Below are 15,055 nucleotides of genomic sequence, written 5' to 3' on the forward strand. Positions count from 1 at the left end.
GGACCGAGGGGGCTCGGTCGGCCCCGGGCTCTGCCGACCCCGCCTCCTCGCGGCATCCCCGGAGCCTTCCCCCGGGCGCCGCGTCTGCTCCGCCGCCGGCTCCGGAGCTTTCCGTAGGAGGCGTGTCCGGTTTTTTTCCATTTATTTGCCTGGGCAGCCGCAGCCGGAGCGGAGCGGGACCGGGACCGGGTCGCTGTCTCGGCAGCAGCTGCCGGTGCGAGATCAGCGCCTGGTGGGAGCGCGGCGATGGCTCCGCCGCCCCCAGCCTTCCCCGAGCACCGAATCCCTCCCTTCGGGGAGCCAAAACAGGCTACCCCCTGTATTGCTGCTGCAAGATGGAGGCACAGCATCGTACCACCCCCGCGGGCGCGGAGCACAGCCGGGCATCACGAGCACGGTTAATGGACAGGCAGCTGGATCAGCGAGCCATCAGCTGCGAGCTGCCGGGCCGGCGGGGTCTCTCTCCCCGGCTCATCCCACCAAAGGTAGCGACGTCAGTAATGGGAGCCCTCCTACACACTGGCACAGAGGAAAAACAAGGACGGTGCTTTAGGAATCGAACGTTCTCACAGCCCCTGAAATCCCGTCCCTAATGCTTTTTCCTAGCAGTGTTTACTCTCGGCAACAGACAAGGTCAGCAGTGTCTGCTCAAGGAGCCTGCAGCAGCCTGGACCGGAGAGAGGAGCTTTTTATATTCCCATCTCCTATCCATTTACTATTCCTGCTCCACACGTGACTCTGGCCTTGCCCACAGTCCCATACGTGGATAGCTGTCAGAGCCATTTCAGAAATCCGAACAACGCTGTCATCTTATGAAATGACTCAGGGAGAGCGCTCAGAAACGCGGTGGTGTCTAAAACAAGCGCAGTGCTTGCCCTGCTCGGACAATGCAGCTCCCTGGAGCTGTGAGCAGGGTGCCCGAGTCGGGCTGTGCCCAGACGAGGATGCCCGTGTGCGATGTGCGAGGAGGGCAGGCTGGGAAGCATCGCTCCAACAGAGATCACAGAGGGCGAGGGGGAGTGTGGGAAGGAAGCACGGAGTGGAAGCGGCGGTGCTTGGGGAGGAGAAGCTTGTGGCAACATTTATCTGCCAGGCAGCGATCTGCTGCTGCTTTGGATGTGGGCGAAGAACTCATGTCATGGGAAGCTTCAGATATCTCCTGTTTGGAGAGGACATCCTCGTGCCAGGCCTGGGCTACTGAGCAGTCTAAGCTGTCCCCAGTGATAAGAGCAGGGTGGGGGCCAGTTGGGACGGATCAGGGGTTCCCAGGCAGCAGCAGGCAGCAGCCCTCCACCTGCCCTGCCCTGAGGCTGTGCAAGAACCATAGTAAAATGCAATGCATGCCTGCTCCCATGAGGAAGTTAGGGATGTGGAGTGTATTGTCTTAAGCATTAATGTTAATGCAATCTTAGTAATTATTCAGTCAACAGTAATTTATTACAGAGGACTAATTCACAGAGCTCAGAAATAACTGTGGTTAGGCTGCAAACTTAGCATATCAAAAGTGCTAGACACAGACTCAGTAAGGGGTAGATGATGTGCTTAGGTTTATCTGGTTTGCAGATACATGCTTAACATATTAAAATTTCATGTGTCTGGCATGAAAACACCATGGGGTTTTCTCTTATACTGTGGACCTGCATAAATTAGCAGTAATAGAAATCCCTTGTGTTCTAGCCAGCTCTGCCACAGCACCACAAGCTCTTGCTGCAATCACCATAGCCCAGAGCTTTTGCTGGGTGTTCCCCAGCTTGCAAAACCCACTTGGGATCCAACATCAGGGATGCTTTAACCCAAGCATGGAGATTATGAAAACTACATGAAACAGTGGCCAGTGAGTGGCTTGGACACACACTTGTGGAGCAAATTCACTGTAGGGGAAGGGCCAGTCCTAATTCTTGCAACTGACCCTTCTTAAAGAGGTCAGTGCATGTGTCTAGAGAAGGGCAACAGAGCTGGGGAAGGAGCTGGAGCACAATTCTGATGAGGAGCAGCTGAGGGAGCAGGAGGGGTTCTGGAGTATGGGAGGCTCAGTGGGGACCTTCTTGCTCTCTACAAGCCCCTGAAAAGAGGAGGTAGTGAGGTGGGGGTTGGTCTCTTCTTCCAAGGAACAAGCAATAGGATGAGAGGAAATGGCCTCAAGTTGTACCAGGGGAGGTTTAGGTTGGATATTAGAGAAAATTTATTTGTGACACTGGCAGTGGTGGAGTCACCATCCCAGGAGGGATTTAACATGAATGAAGATGACTTGGTGACATGGTTTAGTGGTGGGGGCTTTTTTCACTAAAACAATTCTGTGATTTTACCACAGCCTTATAAAACACACTTTCAGCTATTAGGTGAAGAGCAGCGTGTGGGAAATGAGCTCAGGGAGAATCCCTTAAACTGAAGCCAGACGCCAAGGAGCTGGCAGAGCAAAGGGGGAGTACTTCATTATAGGGGGAGATAAAACAAATCTTTGAATGGCTGAGACACCACCTCTAGTGCAGGCACTTGGTTCTTGTGGAGGCAAGAAGATGCTCCAATGGCTGCTGGATGCCACAGCTGCCCCCAGCTGTGGAGGAGCCCAGCTCCTGCTCGTGCAGTCACATTATCCTCACCCAGTGTGCCACTGCTGGCATCAGAGCTCCTGCTCTGCTCCTGAGTGGGGTGGTGCTGCCCACATCAGCTCTGCTCTTTCTGCCAGGGCAAAGCCCCTTTGAAGGGACCCTCTGCTGTGGTGGGACAGCTGTGCCACCCTCCCAGTAGCCATCTGGAGAGCTGGGAATTAAGAAAGCACATGATAATTTAGAGTTCTGTGGACTGCCAACACTTGGATCGCGTGGAAATTTGCTTATCAACAGGGCAAAGCAAGGCCTATTTTGTATGTGAGCTGCAGTGTGTCCTCCGAGGGGCTCTGTGCCACATGCTGAAACCCCTATGCCACCCTGCTGGAGTGTGGCACAGCCCTGCTCTGGCCAAAGCCCTCCTGCCTAACTGCTGCCCACCCTGGAGCTGGTGGTCCCATCCATCAGGGTCACATCACACTGGACCAAGAGCACTTGGGAAAAAGTCATCTTTGGCAGCCTTTAAAAAGGCTCTTGACTCATCTCAGCCTTTCTGCTCTCCCAGCAGTACAGTGCAGGTACCCCTTGCAGCAGTGCCAAGAATTGCCTGAGGCTCACTTGAATCCAACCTGTGGGACTTGGAGTTCTCAAGGGCATTATGGCCATCACTTCCCAGCTCCTGGTAGTGGAGAATGAACTTCTCCTAAGCAGAGCCCAGCAGACAAGCATTTGGTATGAATGATTTTTCATCTTATTTGTGGTAGGAATCCTGTAAAAGAGATGGAGTAAGGGTGCCTGCCTTCAGCACGTGTGTGAGGATTTGGGATAAAGCCTCCCAGAGCCCACCTGCTCCTGTGCAGTCAGCTTTCCTAAGGCTATCCACCACTCAGGAAGGACTTCAGGAATTTTGCCTGGTGCAATGTCACTCCTGGTGGGGAAGGGACATTGCTTTGGCCCTGCTGGGGACCAGCACACACTTCCTGTGCAGCAGGAGCATGTCCTGGCCCCCAGCCTTCGGGTCAGAGCTCAGTGATGTGGGCCAGGGCTGCAGCAGAGCAAGGAACCGCCAGAGGTCTTGCCGAGAAGAGACGAGATGCTCGAGCCCATCACTCCGGTGTGAAACGACCTCTCCCGGGAGATCATTGCCAGAAGTTTCCCGAAGTGCTGCCCTGTGGGTGGACTTGGATGTTCTCGCTCGGGAACCTCCCCACGGTGCCGGGACTCCTCACAGAGCTGGCTCTTGTCCCATCCTGCTCGAAGCCGCTGGATATTTCAGTTTTCATCACTAGATGGAGCAGGAGACAGCACAGCGCCGGGATGGAGCTCTGCCTTGTCCCGTGGCCCAGCAGCCAGACAGCTCCTCTGCCCCTCATCGCCATCCCATATCCTTTATAGCCCCCTGCAGCCCATCTGCTCCTCATCTGCCCCCACACACCCTTTATAGCCCCCTGCAGCCCAGGCACACCCATGTACCACCAGATCCCCTACAGATCCCATACATTCCCCTACACGTCACACATCCAATCCCCTCCTTTACATCCCCTGCACTCCCCCAGATGCGGGGAAAACCCCTGGGATGTGCTGCTTGGGGAGCTGAGATTGTCCATACCAAGGACAGGTTGGACACCTCTTGGGAGGGTCATGGTGGCTGATGCTGCCTGGGGACAGGGGCAAGGTGTGAGTGGCCTCCTGAGAACCCCTCCAGCTGGATTTTCCAGTGGTGGTGTCCATGCCCCACTGGTGAGCCCAAATCCTCCCAGCCCATGGTCCCACAGTGCCAGTAGCTTGCATCTCCTCAGAGTCCATCAGTTTGGGGAGGACACACTCATCACTGGCCTCCTGCAACCCTTCAGGTTTGGGAGTGAAGGACTAAGGTGCTTCTTCAGAAAATAGTTATTAATAAAGGCAAAAGCCTGAACCAGGCTTGAGCAGAACCTTTGCAGAGTGAAGTGTGGCCCTGTGCACTTGAACTGCCCTGAACTACCCTGGGCTGGGTACTGGCCCAGCCCAGGCCCTCCTCGCTGGGCTCCCTGCACAAGCAGCTGCTGTAGGGCTACCTAAAAATTCAGAATATTTAAATGTCCTGGGGGAGAAGCTGGTCCTGGCTGGAAGAGCTCTGAGAGTGTTTGCTGAGGAGAAACAGAGACAAACAACTTGCAACTAAGTTGCTCTAGAATCGGGAGCAGTTTTCTGGGTTTTATTATATGTGTAGGGAAGATTTTTTTCCTCCCTAAAGTAATGAAAATAGCTTCCTTCATACATGAGAAAGGGAAGAGAGGGACCTTTTCCAAAAAGCCTCTTCCCCTCAATCCCCCTCCTATGGCACAGGACATTTATCCTCAGATAAATGGACAAGCTGAGATTTTTTTCAGTCCCTGGGGCAGACCACTAGTAACAAAAGCAAAGTTAAACAACTCCAAACAAAAGCTGCAGCAGAGCAGGGGCGTGGTGGTGGAAATAATGCCTGGCTAAGTAAGAAACTTTAATGATACATGGAAAAAGTTAAACAATTAAAACTTGCATCAGTCTGGCCCTGGTCCCACCTCATTTAGTTAATAAATGCTGTGCTGTGGAGCTTGTGCCTCTTTTTTCCTGAAGAAGAGAGGAGGCTCCCAGTGTTGGGCTGGTCAGAGTAGCTGTGTGGGCAGCAGAGGGTCTGGGGGGTCCCAGAGCTGCCCAGGCTCTCTGTACCCCTCAGTGGGGATCACCCCAAGGGGCTGAAGCCCTCCAGCATCAATGCCCAGGGCAGAGGGGCTGGGGATGGTGGAGGCTAAACCACAGAAACACATCCAACACATGTGTGTGTTCAAGGGTGAATAGAAAAACCACTAATTGGAGAGTCATAACCATATTAATTATTTGAATACGTGTACAAATTAGACATAGAGTCACATAGACCCACACTGGAAACTTTTTCTTTCCCCTATGGAAACCTTTTCTGCCACATGCAGAGCCTCAGAGGTTTTTTCTTTTAAATGTTTTAGGCACATACAGACAACAATTTCCATATATGAATGCTTGCCAAATCAAACTTTTTAGATTAAATATTGGAGGCACTTACCTCACACCACTTCTGACTTTCCGATACACCAATGATTTGAATCCCAATCAACTGTTAAAACCAGACCCATAGAGACTGAGCTACAGAAGCAAACATCCCTCTGACACAGCTGCTAACCCTGCCCTCACCTCCCAATCCCCCACACTCCCACCACCCAGTGGGCTTCTGTACTCCAAGGGTCAGCAGTAACCTCTCCTTGGGAAGAAGGCCCAGCTCACTCCAGCAGTAATACCCCAGTGCTGCAGAACTGTGGATCCCAGTCTGAAGACAGCCTGGGACATCAGGTGGGAGAAGGATCCCTTGGAGTGTCACTGCGGCTGATTAAACATCACCAAAAACACTGATTCATCAGCCTTGTGCAGGAGCAGAGGCAGCAAAGCTCTGGACCATGACCGGGTGAGCTGGGTCACACTGGTGGAGAGGAGCCAGGCACCAGTGGGGGATCACACAGAGACAGAGTGGCCTTTCCCACCTCCACACCTGATAGGATGTAGGATTCCAGGAACGTCTCAAGTTAAAAAAACCCCACACCAATTCCCCCAAAACACAGACCAAACCTCAAACAAGCTCTCAATGAAATGTGGAAAGCAATTCACATTTGCAATTAGCATGGAGATGCAATTTGTATCTCCAAGATGCTTTTTGAAGTTTATCCAGCCCCCTGGATGCCAGGGGACCCCCACACATATAGACCAGGTAAAGGCCAAGTGATGTGAGACAAAACCCATAATACAATTTTATTTTATTTGTTTCATACAAACAGTACCCTCCCCACATTTTACAGAGTTTAACAGCATTATCTGGTGACAGAGAAGGTGACACTTGCTTGTGGCTGCTCCTGCAAGCCTCACAACGGGATCAGGGTGGCCTGAAGCCAGGAAACCATGGGCCCTGGGATGGGCCTGTGTGAGGCAGCTCCAAGCTCTGCAGGGCGATCAGGTGAATTGATTACTCCTAAGAAAAGGTATCATGAGATGCCATGTGGAAATATTGATTGGAGGGAACTTGGGATCATTAGAAGAACAGCTCCATGCCCAGCATTCCCACAAGCAAGAACCCCCAAGGGTGCCCTGGCAGGACCCTGCTCAGCTGGGTGTTTAAAATGAGGGCAATGAACCAACTTGTGAACTTCTTGGTGCTCCCCTGTATCAGGGCTGCAGATTCCTGGCATCCTGCAGGACACGGCCACCACGCAGCTAGAGTCAAATGGGGACAAGAGCCCCAGGGAGTGACAAACAGCACCACTGGCAGCTCCAACTGCCTGCCTGGAAAACAGGGAAGGGCATCCTGTGCCATTCATGCTGGGAGTCTTCCATCATGCAGCTGGGCTGTATTCAGTCCTGGATTTTGGTGAAGCCTGAACTCTCAAGCTACAGGCACCAGAGCTCAAACCAGCAATGTATAAGGATAACAGAGGAATTCAGAATAAATGTTTCTGACAAGGGCACCCTAAGGAGCTCCAAGCAGAGCCCTGCAACCAGGGCAGTAATGCTTCCCACCTGATTACCATCTCCTCCTTTACACTTGTCCCAAGCATTCCCCCCTTCAGAGGGTCCAACTGACCAAGCAAGGCCATGCAAATACAAGAAAAACGTGGTTCAGCACTGTGATAAAATCTACACGTTTCTTGTACTTTAATAATTAAAAATTCCTGCTGGCACAAGGAGGAGGATGTCCTCTGGATGTTCCCCTGCTAGCAGGAATGCACACAGCCAGCATCTCTGTGGTACCCAGCTGGTGGGAGCCCAGGCTGCTGGGACGCTGCAGGGCATGGGGCAGGAGCTGCTGTGTCCCTGTAAGGCATTGCATGAAGAGGTCTAGATGGAGACCAGTAACACTCTAAAATCCCTTCTGGGGTGCAAAACCTGTAGGGAGAAATTGCCTGCTCAGCCCCAACTAGGATCATATTCCCAACCCTCCTCCAATCCCCAATTTTCCCTCGTATGGAGAGCCAGGAGGGAAAGGGGTGCTTTGCCCATCACTCCATTTCTTATTTTCCTTTTCCATGGAAGGAAAGCAAGCACAAGCATTTCTTTTTCTCCCCCACATCCTCCCTCTCCCAAAATGAGAAGGAAGAAGACTGAGGCTGTTGCAAAGCAGAAATAACCTTGTTGTACCAAAAATACAGCTCCCATCACCTTGCACAGCAGTACCCAGCAGCTGAGCAAGTCAACTCTCTCTCTCCTCCTTCTAAGTACTAACATGAAAAAATCCACAATCCTCTAACAAAGAAACATTTCAAGAGCCACTAAATCTTTTCCCTGTCAAATAAAGTGGATGATGGACCTGGCTGAAAGCACAGCTTTGGGAGATAGGTATAAACACAATCCTGCTGCCCTGGGACCCACCCAAGCTCTGGTTATTCCCTAAGTGCCTGGAGGGATTTTATCACCCCCTCTCTGCTGGGAGGCAGACCCAGATAGCAGCAATCTGAGGATTTAGAAACAAAGGACTACAACATTAGAGCAAAAACTGGGGAATAGTCACAATGGCCAAAGCAAAGGCAGCTGTGGGCAGAAATGTAGGTGGGGATAATTAAAGGGTGCTCCAGACTGCTGCAGTGTCCTTTCAAGGTGTGCTTGAGTCATTAGATGACAGAATAATGGAATTAGGAGTAGAAGGAGGAAGAAAAAGGCCTCATCACACACTCAGTATGGAGATCTCTTGGGAACTTGAATCAGTCCTTGTCAGCCTCAAACTGCACTGCCCTGGTCCAGAGAGTTTCACTGTAATTACTGTTTTAAGAGACCACCCTTCCTTGGCACATCTGCTGGGATTCAGCTGAGGCAGGCACCCACTGGTACTGTCCTGACTCTCGGAGCTGGTTTTGAATCACTGGGGCAGCCACAGGACAGGAGATTAGGGTCAGGACATAAAAGACAGCTTCTTTTGTTAAAGTGCCTTATTTTCTTTGAGCTTTTAAAACATCTTCTAAAACATCTTCAGTAGAAGGAGGGCACAAAAAAAAAAAGAAAAAAAAGGAATACAGGTTTTATATGAAAGAGAGTAGAGAATTAATCAATATTTACACAGATCTTGGATAAGATTACAGCACAGACTAATAACCCAACACAGCAAAAAGCAGAGTGTCAAAAAGAAGGGCAAAACCTGTTTGAATGCTTTCAACACCATTCCCCAGAGATCCCAAGTGTAAACGGTTTTATCTAGGAAAAGGCATTTGAACTTGGGCTTTGGTCATGGGGGTTGATTACAGCCCCAGTGCTTGCAGCTGGCAGGAGCACGTGGGTGGGCCACCCCACCTCTCCAGAGCACAGCCCAGCCTTAGACGAGTTCAACTTTGGCGTTTGGATAAACAGCCACCACGTCATATCCTTCGGGGGGCTTAACCCTCTCCTTGGCGTGTGTCTCGCAGTACAGCTGCTCCTCAATGAAGAAATACCCCCTCTGCTTCAGGTTGAGGCCACAGTCGTCACACATGAAGCACTCGGGGTGGTAGAGCTTGTCCCGAGCCTTGACAATGGTGCCCCTGTGAGAGATCCGGAGAGCTCGAGTGAGGTGGAGGAACAAGGAGCATGAACAGCTTTTCCTGCTGCCTCAAGTGAGACAGTAAGTGGAGGAAAGCAGCGTGCAGGGACATGTAAGGGTGTTATCAGGGGTTCTCAGCCCACCCAAAGCTGCCATCTCACTCCAGGTGTGGCTTCACTGTGCTTCTGCAGGGAGGGTGCTCCACACCCAGCAGCACTGCTCCACAGCTTGATGCAAAACACAGCCTTAAATATCTACACTCAGCCTGGATCTGAAAATCAGCCAGCATCCTGCAAGGACTGGGGCTGAGCACCTGCAGGCACTATGACTTGTGGAGCAGAGACCCTCACTCACAGCACCAGCAAGAATACAGTTGCAGGCATTTGCACAGCTCACACTCAGCCAGAAAATTTGGCTCCAGCAGGATGTAAATTACAACAGAACATAAATTACAACAGGTCATAAATTACAACAAACAAAGCAGAAAAAACCTAAACTTTCTGAAATAAACATCCATCTGTTGGAGAGTAACTCTTCAACAAACAAACAAACCAGCTGTCTTCTTCTCAACACTCAAGGTGTTTCTCCCACCAACCCTTGTAAGGCAGTGAAGGAGTGCCTGGTGCCGTGGTGCTATTCATAGTCCCTGGGCAGCTACTATGATAAGCAGGGCACAAACCATCCCATAAATCATCCCTTGCGAGATTCCCTTAAAAGGGGCAATCCAAACTGCATTGCTCAGGTTTAGATATGGTTAGAAAAAAACAGAAAGGGATTCAAGGTATTCTGCTTATAAATTCTAACCCACGTGCTGGGCAGGACCCAACCCAACCACGTCCCAGCGTCACTGTCCCCACTGCAGCAGGGGCTCTGGTGAGGCAGGACACTTACACAATGCCATTCCTGCAGCGGGTGCACTCGGGGAGCATCTGCAGCCCAGACATGGGGCCACCAAGCTTTGGCACCGGGGACTTGATGTTCCGGGGGTTGCTCAGTTTGTCGAGTTTTTCACCTGCCAAGAATTATAAAGACACAGATTAAAAACTTGGCCTCCCAGGGCTGTTTTCTTCCCCCTCTTCTTTCTTCTTCTTCCTTTTTTTTTTTCCTTTTCCCTTATGGTGTCAGATGAGCCTGCCTGTCATAACAGGACCTGCAACTCCCTTGGAAGTTCCAGGACAGTCCCAGCTCAACAGACATGGACCTTGTCAAAATGCAAAGCAGCTGTGATCTAGAGATGAGAGGTTAATTTGGCTATAATACTACTTACTTAGTTAAAAATCATAAAGTGAAGAGCTCAGAAAAGCCACTCCTCCCCACCCCCCCCACCAAAAAAGTTCCATCCATGAAAGAATTTCAGAGAATGAAGCAAATTGAACCAAACAATAATAGAATCACATGCACTTTTCTTCCTAGAGCACACATTTAAGCTCAAATAATATAAATCAAAATACTGTGATAGAATGTAAGGTCTTCTGAGGCACCGGGCCTCCTTTAATGAAGGTCCAACAACAGGAAAGGAAGCAATGAAGATTTTGTGCATATAGAAAATATCATAGGAGAATTTTCAGTGTTGCAGCTCCCACTCCCTACAGACCATCTACCATCTGCCCTCCAATTCTGGACAACACCAGCATGCTTGTTGCCAACTCCTGGGGTACTTAAAAGCTTCCAGTATTGACTGCATGGTTTTCCACAGTTGACAACTGACTGGTCTGTTTTTTGGCACGTATTGATCTACAGTTCCTCTGTGATTGCCTAAGGTCATAGAAAGGAAAAGCTCATGAAGAAGGACCAGCTGGCTCACAGTTTGGAAAAGCAGCAGAGGAGCTCTTGGATGAAAAGTCATTCTCCAGCGTTCTAATTTGCCACCTGGAGCCTGGTACATCACCACTGCTGGTTGCTAACAGCCCTGGGACAGGGTGACACCACAGACTGAAGGGTGTTACTCAGAAAAGAGACCCCTGTTCCCCCACCTAGTGTGTCTCAGGAGTGCTTATTGTCCTGGGCCCAGATGGGAAGGAGGGTGCACCCCTGACTGATCCCCTGGGGTGCACAGGCACCTTCCCACCACAGCCCCCCTGTCCAGCCATGGCTCTGACACAGAGGCCAGCACTGCCAGCAGCTCCAGCCGAGGGGGTAAAACCAAAAGGAGCAACTTGCCACCAGAGCCCACCTCCCCAAAACACAAGACAGTGTTTGGCAATGCCAAGAGCTTTCATACATGCAGGAGTGCCTGCCCAAGAGCAGAGCAGGGCTACTCCACCCCAGGAGTTCCCCCAGTACTTGGCTGGCTCCAGCCAAGCCCCTTGTTGAATCCTTCCGCTGCCTTGCTGGGAATAAACTGGAAGCAACTGCTCAAGCTGTTGGCTTCCCCCAGCACGAGACACAGCATGCTTGGACTAGACAGGTTCATCTGCCAACATTTAACAGTTAAGCTGTCACTGCCTCTCATGCAGAGTGCTTGGATAAGCTGCTTAAAAAAGGAAATAAGGAAAGATAAAAAAAAAGGGATTTTAGAACAAAATGAACCCTGCAGAGAAGGCTGCTTCCCATCTTCTTGATCTGTGTATCATTTCCTTCTATTTACCAGCCCAGTCTCATGGTGATTTATGGTCTTCAGCAAGGCAGCAAAATGCTTTAACTCCACAGCCTCAACCTTGCCATCCCCATTATGGCTGGAGTTTTTTGTCCTTTCTGGGTTATGGGTGCGTATGAGGGTGGGCACTGCCATTCCTCCAGCCTCCACCTCAGCTCCCTAAGGGTGTGGGACAGAGCTAAAATGCTTCCAGTAGGAACACATTCCATATAAAACAGGTCGTTGTCCAAGACACTCAGCTCCTTGGGAGAGGAGAGCTTGACTTTAAAAGGACAATGCAGAGCAGGCTCAGGTAAAATGTGTAATTTTAGGCTTAAGGATAAAGGAGCAGGGGTGGCAGCTGTAAAACAAACCCAGCAGGAACACTTAGGATTGAAAACGTGCTGGAACATCACAGAGCTTCATGCCAAGCAGAGATGCTTTTCACCTAATTTCTCATCCCTTGTGAAATAAACAGCCTTGGAATGACCAAGGCATAAGTGAGGCTGTGCCTGCAGGCAGTCGCACATCCCCTCCACACTACTGAGAGGGAGAATGGTAGAACCCAGGTGACAGTGACTGCTCCAGCCTGTCCCATACTGGCTGGTACCAAAAGCAGCCTGTCAGGCTCCAGTCACACACACAGTGTTGAACTGGTGATGGGCAAGAGCCAAGAGAATGCTGATGAGCACACATCCAGGACTGGCTGCACAGTCCCAGGATATGGGGACTTGTCCTGGCACCTCTTTTTTCCCCAGCCTTTTCTTTCTCCCTTCCTCCTAGCACTGGGTTTCTGCCAACCCAGGGCTGCAGGATGCAGGGGGAGGCAGAAGCAAACCAGCAAAGCTTGAATTTTTTTCCCTTTCCCTGGCACAGAGAAGGGAGGAAGGCAGCAGCATTACTAATTGGGATTAACACAGTCACTTCCCATTTACTTTTTCCTAACAAGGAGACTGTAGGAGCAGCAGATTTGTCCTTGCTCTTGGAGGTCCTGAAGGACCTGAAGGTCCAACTGAGGCTTGTATTTAACATTAATCCAAGGGCTTTAATACTGCCACTCCAGGGGCTGTAATACTAATATAAAATACAATAATATACCCAAGTGCTTCTGAGGTGGATCCTACCTCATGCTTTGCAACTATGGCTCAGTCCCACTGAGAAAACCAATACTGGTGGAATTCCATGATGATCAGAAGTTACCTGCAATTGTGCTTCTTGTGAAGCAAGAATCAACATCCTTCTAGTCAAAGAACAGACTTCTCCAACACGTTACACAAACAGAAACTGAAATGCAACAGCCCAACTCACTACCTCTCACGGCTCCATAATGAGATTTACAGCAGTTGGTATTTTCTCATAAAAGATATGTTCCTGGATTCACATGATTGCAGTATGGGGCCCTTGTAAGGAAACAGAAAGAGGGGTCTTGCCCTGTAAGACTGTAAAGCAAAGCCTAAAAACTTGAACATAAAAGCCCCAATAGACTTAACGGTGAAAGACAAATAAAATAAAGAATAAGCTGAAATGTATAGATTTGGGATCTTATTATTTAATGTGTTAACAACATGGGCAGGAATCTGTGACAGACCTGAGAAATGAGCCAAGAGCTCCTGATCTCTATCCCTGCCTTGCTGAGGACCATCCCACGTCCTTATGCAAATGCCATTTACTTAACCAGACCAGGTTCTCCAACAGTGATCTTACACAACTGCTTAAGGCCATCACATCTCATAAACCATCTCAGAAAACAGCTGCCACGCTGCTTACAAATCCAGCTTTCACATGGTGCTCAAGTCAACCACAAAATCTGGCAAGCAGGAGTATGTGAAACACTAATTTGAAACCTGCCATCCCGGTGGTCTCCTCAGAGGAGGGTGCTTGGGTGCCAACCTCCTTACCATTCTCACTGGCCTCCAACATGCCCTGCAAGTACCGGAAGGATCCAGACTGCTTTGGCTCTGAAATGGGCTTTTCATAATCCTGGAGCATCTTGTAGACATCGGACTCCACATCAATCCCATTCCTGTTCCGTGGGAGAGACTTCACGGGGTCAATGCTGGTTTAAAGCAAAGAAAGAAAGGCTCAAGTCAAACAGAAACAGCTACTGTCAGCTCATCAGGGAGGTACTGAAATCTCCACATTCCCACAGATTCAATTAAGCACCTCTGTTCTCATGTGTTTCCCTGCCTGGAGGTATGTCTGGCACAGGAACAGTTGCTGAACCAAGGAGGTTAAACTTGTTCCCTGTTGGGCTCCAATTGAGCAACACAGCAAGGGCTGGCCCAGTTAGCAGATGCCTTCAGGAAAGAGGGCAGCTGCTTGCAAATGCTGTAAATTGCTTTGCTACCTATGGAATTTATTGATAAAATGGGAAAAAAAACATGCATTTTATTAACTGTGTAGGGCCAGGGGATGCACCCATCCCTTGTAAGGGCATCTGGAGAGTGTGTGCCAGGCAGGACAGCCAAATCCCTCACCACCCACAAGTGCTTCCTGTGAAGCTGGTGTTAGTGTAGGTACATCACAAACAGAGAGCACAGCTTAACTGAGAAAACCACCTCACCAGGGAGGGGAACATTGGGGCTGCCCTGTAACTGCTGCCCCCCCCCTCCAGCCTGGAGCTGCTCCTGCTCTGTATGAGGAGCATTTGGGATGCACAGACAACAAATAGCAATTTAAACCATTACTCCAGTCCAGTACATCAAAAAATGAAAAGCATGGTCTGGAATCAAATATATTTCAGGTACATGCTTAAATGTCCTGCTGAGAAAAGCTGAATCCAAGTGCTGTTGTGCTCCAGAGGCCCCAACAAATAGCACAGCTCCAGGGGAAGGGGCTCCTCTTTCTTTTTATAGAGCAGGTCATCAAGGTCATTATAAAACCCATGAAAACAGCAAGAGCCCTGAACTCCATCAGCTTCACATACTTTAGCTATCATCTGGATAATTTTCTCCACCAGTGTTATATTCATGTCTGCTTAAACAAATAAACAAAAGAAATAACATTCACTTTCAAAGAAGGAGAAAAAAAACCTCCAGCAAAAGACACTTTCAAAGAATGGCTAGAGCTCCATATTCTGGTAGCGACTGCCCAGCAGCTCTGCTCCCTGTGGGAGGTGAGGGCCAGCCTGGGTGGTGCAGAGCCATGGACCCATCTCTGTGACTCCCAGCCAGTCCAAACCCCACAGATGTGCTCCCAGTGCTTCTCTACCCTGCTACAGCTCACTTCTACATCAATTCACACATTTTCAATGGCAAAGGGCAGGTTTTGGCCAGCTGTTGTTATTTGGCCCAGCCTGGTTTGTTGGTAGCAACAGGGAGGGGCCCCACAAGGGTGGCTTCTGTGAGAAGCTGCTGGAAGCTTCCACCACGTCAGACAGAGCCAATC

The 15,055-nt window shown here is 50.0% G+C and overlaps 1 protein-coding gene across 1 annotated transcript in view; it reads right to left on the reverse strand.

Annotated features, from left to right (window-relative positions):
• Nucleotides 1-6,318: 6,318 nt before the first annotated feature.
• The window catches only part of PDLIM4 (PDZ and LIM domain 4), a 45,391-nt gene continuing 36,654 nt past the window's right edge, over nucleotides 6,319-15,055 (reverse strand). Inside the window, exons 5-7 of the mRNA XM_030957592.1 lie at nucleotides 13,567-13,724; nucleotides 9,985-10,105; nucleotides 6,319-9,094 (exon numbers count right to left, since the gene is read on the reverse strand). Of these exons, the coding sequence (XP_030813452.1) occupies nucleotides 8,890-9,094; nucleotides 9,985-10,105; nucleotides 13,567-13,724 (484 nt within the window). The 3' untranslated portion in view covers nucleotides 6,319-8,889. The remainder of the gene's footprint in view (nucleotides 9,095-9,984; nucleotides 10,106-13,566; nucleotides 13,725-15,055) is intronic.

Source organism: Camarhynchus parvulus, chromosome 13 (assembly GCF_901933205.1).
Source record: "Camarhynchus parvulus chromosome 13, STF_HiC, whole genome shotgun sequence".
Taxonomy (NCBI): domain Eukaryota; kingdom Metazoa; phylum Chordata; class Aves; order Passeriformes; family Thraupidae; genus Camarhynchus; species Camarhynchus parvulus.